The sequence below is a fragment of the Mandrillus leucophaeus genome, unplaced genomic scaffold (assembly GCF_000951045.1).
Source record: "Mandrillus leucophaeus isolate KB7577 unplaced genomic scaffold, Mleu.le_1.0 Scaffold524, whole genome shotgun sequence".
NCBI classification, from domain to species: Eukaryota; Metazoa; Chordata; class Mammalia; order Primates; family Cercopithecidae; genus Mandrillus; species Mandrillus leucophaeus.
Genome location: NW_012105631.1, coordinates 1,229,366 through 1,234,237, shown reverse-complemented (window position 1 = coordinate 1,234,237; position 4,872 = coordinate 1,229,366). Strand labels below are relative to the sequence as shown.

The 4,872-nt window shown below is 32.3% G+C and overlaps 1 protein-coding gene across 1 annotated transcript in view; it reads right to left on the bottom strand.

The window, feature by feature from the left end:
- The window catches only part of SYNE1 (spectrin repeat containing, nuclear envelope 1), a 570,706-nt gene that overhangs the window by 339,963 nt on the left and 225,871 nt on the right, over nucleotides 1-4,872 (bottom strand). The window contains exons 35-36 of the mRNA XM_011996807.1: nucleotides 1,702-1,929; nucleotides 1,207-1,305 (exon numbers count right to left, since the gene is read on the bottom strand). Of these exons, the coding sequence (XP_011852197.1) occupies nucleotides 1,207-1,305; nucleotides 1,702-1,929 (327 nt within the window). The remainder of the gene's footprint in view (nucleotides 1-1,206; nucleotides 1,306-1,701; nucleotides 1,930-4,872) is intronic.

Sequence of the window (4,872 nt, the reverse complement as noted above, 5' to 3'; positions counted from 1 at the left end):
GATTATTAGTGACTTTATGCTAGATATGTATTTAAACAATTTAGATAACTTGTAAAGATTATTAGTGACTTTATGCTAGATATGTATTTAAAAACTATTCTTAACTCATGAAACCCACATGTAACATGCTATAAACACTACAAAAAATACATATAAAAAGAGTTATGGCTGAAGAAGCTGCTATCTCAATAGTAATAATAATAATAATAATAGCTACACAGTGCCTCAGAATGTGGCAGGCCCTGCATTACCTGCTTCCCATGCATTGACTCATTCCATCTTCCTGAGAACCCTAAGAGGTATGTTTTTTCATTACCTTCATTTTACAGATTAGAAAATCAAGACACAGAAAAACAACTTGCTTTAGGAAATCTAAATATTGGAAAAATAGAATATTAGTCTCTTTGGTCCTCCATTATTAACTTAGTTGTCTATAAAAATAATTTCATCACACTGAATTCTCCTACTTTTCCTCATTTTTTGTATAAAGAAATTACAAATAAGTAACACAGAAGTGTATTCTCATTATAAATATTTAAACAATAGAAATCTCACTCCCCCTTTCAGAAGTGCCTTTGTCAATGGTTTGTTTTCTATTACGTACACCTTTACAAATGTTTGCATACATGAACGTGCAATAGGAATCATATTCGTATTTTTGTTTATTAATTAACATATGGTAGTATTTCTTTGTGCATAATTCTCCCCTTTGGTTCCTCCCCCTAAATTCTGCCAGAGCCATCTGTTTGTTGCCTTGCAGAAGATTCACAATGATGACAAAAGCCATTTGTTGGAAACTGGTCAGTGAGGATATATTCCTTAAACATCTGAGTACAGTGGGTTAAAATCTGAAGACAGCTATACATATATATTTTTTCCTTGCACACATACTTTTTTATAATGCTGGCAAGAGGTAACAGGGTTTATTAAAGCTAAGCTCTAAAAATGTTACTCATTCTAATTAAAAGAGAGAAATACATTTGAAATGAATACTCCTTTAATATGCATCTTTAATGAAAATTTATTCACATCCTTACCTGTCTTGTATTATATAAAGTGAATACATTAAATCTATATACTTACTCAACTCATATAAACATTTTTCCAATTTCAATTCTCTTAAAAAGTTTACTGTATTTTCTTTTCAAGTGGGAATTGTCAAATTTTAAGTTGGTAAATAGTAGAAATGTTGAAGCATACTCTTACCATATGTTCTTGAAGAACTTTGTATGTTTCTGTAGCTGAAGAACATATTTTAATTGGAACAGCAAGTTTATCTTCAAATTCAGACACAGATTGCTGGATCTAAAACATGGGTGCAATATAAAAATAACAGTGGGAAAAACACATAGCCAGGCAAAAAAATGTTACTGAGAAAATGGCATATCTACCTTTTATGGATAACTTTTAATGTAATTATAAAATGCATGCATTCTTTAAACATCTAAAATCAATGTGTCTCAATATTCAAAAGGAAAATAACTGTCTTAATGACTAACTGAACACAATGTGTAACATTCTCACATGCCACTAAAAAAGGTGCCATATAAATAATTATAAATTTACTCATCATTGACACCTTGTTAGATGATTGACAAAGTATGTCTTTTTCTTATTCCACTATTTGTAAAGTATTTATTGCATTTACCACAAATACAATGTGAAATATGTAAACTTAAGTAGAGGTGAACCAATTCTTACCTTTCTAAGGTTCTCTTCAAACTTTTGCTGCTGAGATAAATGTCCCAAGATTGTTCCTTCCAGACACTGTGCATGCTCTCGAAGCTCTTCCCAGTATCTTCTTATTTGTGTCAACTTGGCTTTAATTCGAGCAGATTCTCCAGTGGTAACAAATTGAGCAAAAGACTGCGCTTCTTCTTCTAATCCTACAATGCTGCTAAGCTTACTTTCTATTTCCTGAATTGTGACCTAATAGTTAAAACAAGAAAAATGACAATGTAGGCTGAGCAAGCTTGCCTTCCTGAAATGATACAATTATCTGCAAAGAGGGAATATTTCCTTAACTGATATTTGAAGACTTGGATGGTTAGAGCGCAGCTATGAGCAAACACCATGTGCTTGGGGAGATGAGACATGCCAAAAATGTCTGCAAAATACAGTGATGGGGGTTGGGGGTGTGCTTGCTGGATAGAGAAGAAGGAGAAATAGCTACTCTTGCTTGCAGTGAAGTAAGCAAGATGTCTCTGGGACACTTACAGTATCTCTGAAGGTACAGAGAATTATCTGTTTATGTTATAAATTAGGCGTTTTAATTAACTGAGCTGGGGAAGCATTGTGTTTCAGTAACCCATTAGAATGCTAAATATTGACATTCATTTATTTTTCTAAAATGTAGTTGAGTATTTTATATGTTACTAAAAGGTTTAATAACTGCACACCTACCTAAAAGCAATTTTCCTTTTTCAAACTTGTCATCTATTCTTGATGCCAGTGGTTTCCAAAGCTGGAATGCATTAGGACCATCTGGTCCCTATTCTCCAGGATTCAGACTTACTAAGTCTAAGGTGGGGCTCAAGAATTTTCATTTCTAACAAATCCCCAGGTGATGCTGAGGCTGCTGATTGAGGGACTTCATTGCTATGTACTTGACAGGAAAAAGCCCACATACTGTCATTTCAATTTATTTCAACTGGGGGAAGAAAGGACATTTTACATCTTAGCCAACACCTGAAAAATACTGATAACTATTAAGGAAATGTGCGCATGTGCACATGTGTTTATGTGTGTCTGTGGAGTGTCTCTCACAAACATAGAAGCTTGTTTGTATATAAGAAGATGAAAATTATTTCTCTGAGAAAAAGTGCCAAATTATTCAATCAAAATACATAAAAAATTCAGCCAAGTCTCAGTTTCAGATAATTTAAATAGAAAATACTATTATCCTAGAGAAAAATAAAGTTTTGACTTCTGTCTAGATGAGACACCATAGTCGGAAATAATTTCTCTCTAGCTGAGACAATCAGAAATAATTTACATACGATTAAATGTTGGATACAAAACACGTATTTTTATTTTTCATATGAATGAATGAAGTGGTGTATCTCATCAATATTTGTTATTTGAGCATTAATACAGGCTTTGTTTTGCTGTTTTTAAGATTATACTTTTTAGAAAAATTAATCATAAATTTAAAAAATATAGGTTGTCTATAAAGCACTAATAATTGTTCTAGTTGCTTATAACACATCGGTGAAACAAACTTAGTTAAGAACAGAGCTCTTAGTTATTAGAGTAATACTTGCCATCAACAAATTCATATATACAAATCACTCAATCATATTGTTGGATTGTGGTAAAAATAAATCCATTCAAGAGAAGAAGATGGAAGATGAACCCAGCATATGTTCTTATCATTTATCAATTATAAGTTAGGAATAAGACATCAGTCATTTGAAATGGCATGTAATAATGAACAAAAATGGGCTTAGTGTATTTGTCTTCCAACAAGGCAAATGCTTCATTATTTTAATCCTAAGATCGTTTTAAAGGGAAAACACTATTACAAGTGTTACTATATTTTAAACATTTCCTGTAATGTAGTCTTCTGTTTGGAAATAAAACATGAACCTAATAGACCAATTTCCACAGGACAGTGTATTCCACTGTAACTTTGCTTATTTCTAGCAAATATCTTTTCCCTGGTGTTCATATTCACTTATATATTTTAGATAGTTTAAAAAGTGCCTTATTGGGTGTATTGAAATGTATTTCTAGTTTGATAAAATAAAAATAGACGAGTGAATACATATTTTAAGAAAATATGTAATCTTTTTTTCTGGAGAATAACAAAGACATGACATTAGATAGTTGATATATTCCAGAAGTTCTGGAGCAATGGTGGAAATAATAGTAAATGAGTTATAGAAAGAGTAAATATGTTGAAAAATGTGTGTTAATTTTCAAAAGGGGACATTTTTGAGACAAAACTATTTAAATGTGTTATTTTTTCTTAGAATTTGGTGAAAATGATTAAATAACAACTTTTAAAAACGATTTGAACAATTAAAAATATTTAATGAATATTCTTCCATGGCCTCACATCTATTTTTCCTGGTATACCGAAGAAGACATAGCAGACTGTGTATATGACACTCCACGTATGCTTGATTGCTAAAGATGTGTGAGAAGCAAGGATGATCTGCACAGTGGGTAATCTTATCTGAGCAACATTGCACCCTCCCACCCTCCACATGGTAATGACTTGTTCTGAGTCACAGTGTGAAATGTTCCCTCACCTTGGTATTTATTTCACTATATTTAATTGAATGAAATAGCGGAGGGTTTTCCCATTCCAAAAAAAAAAAGCTGAGGTAGAAAAAGTGGCTGAATTTTGAAAATGTGTGGTATAAAATTGTACCAAAGAAAGAGAAATAAACACTCCAAGCTCATTTCTTTAAGCCCGTTTTTCTTCTTGAATTGTCTGAATGAAGTGGTCAATGATAATCTATCCATCTGGTCATTTTAGAGCTGGGAGAGCTAAGGAATCAGAGGACCTCTGTCCATGCCCCAAGGTCATACATGAAAACACAACCATGGAGTAGAATTGCTTCACTTAAGAAAGATGCTTTTCAAACTCCTCCTTGTGATTGGTGCAGGTAAGTACCACTAATACTTGAGCTAGACATTGGAAATGGGATTTTAGAGTTGTACAGGATGAATACATTTCATGTTGTATAACGAATCGGCAGAGCATTCTATTGAGCTTAATTCAAAATCAAGGAAAAGAATTAATGTAACCATAAAAATATTTTAATGATATTTCACACAATATTAACTTTGAATGCACAAGTCAGACAATGTTAATACATAATTCCAACTATAAAGTGTTGCCCAGTATCAATTCAGACCTCT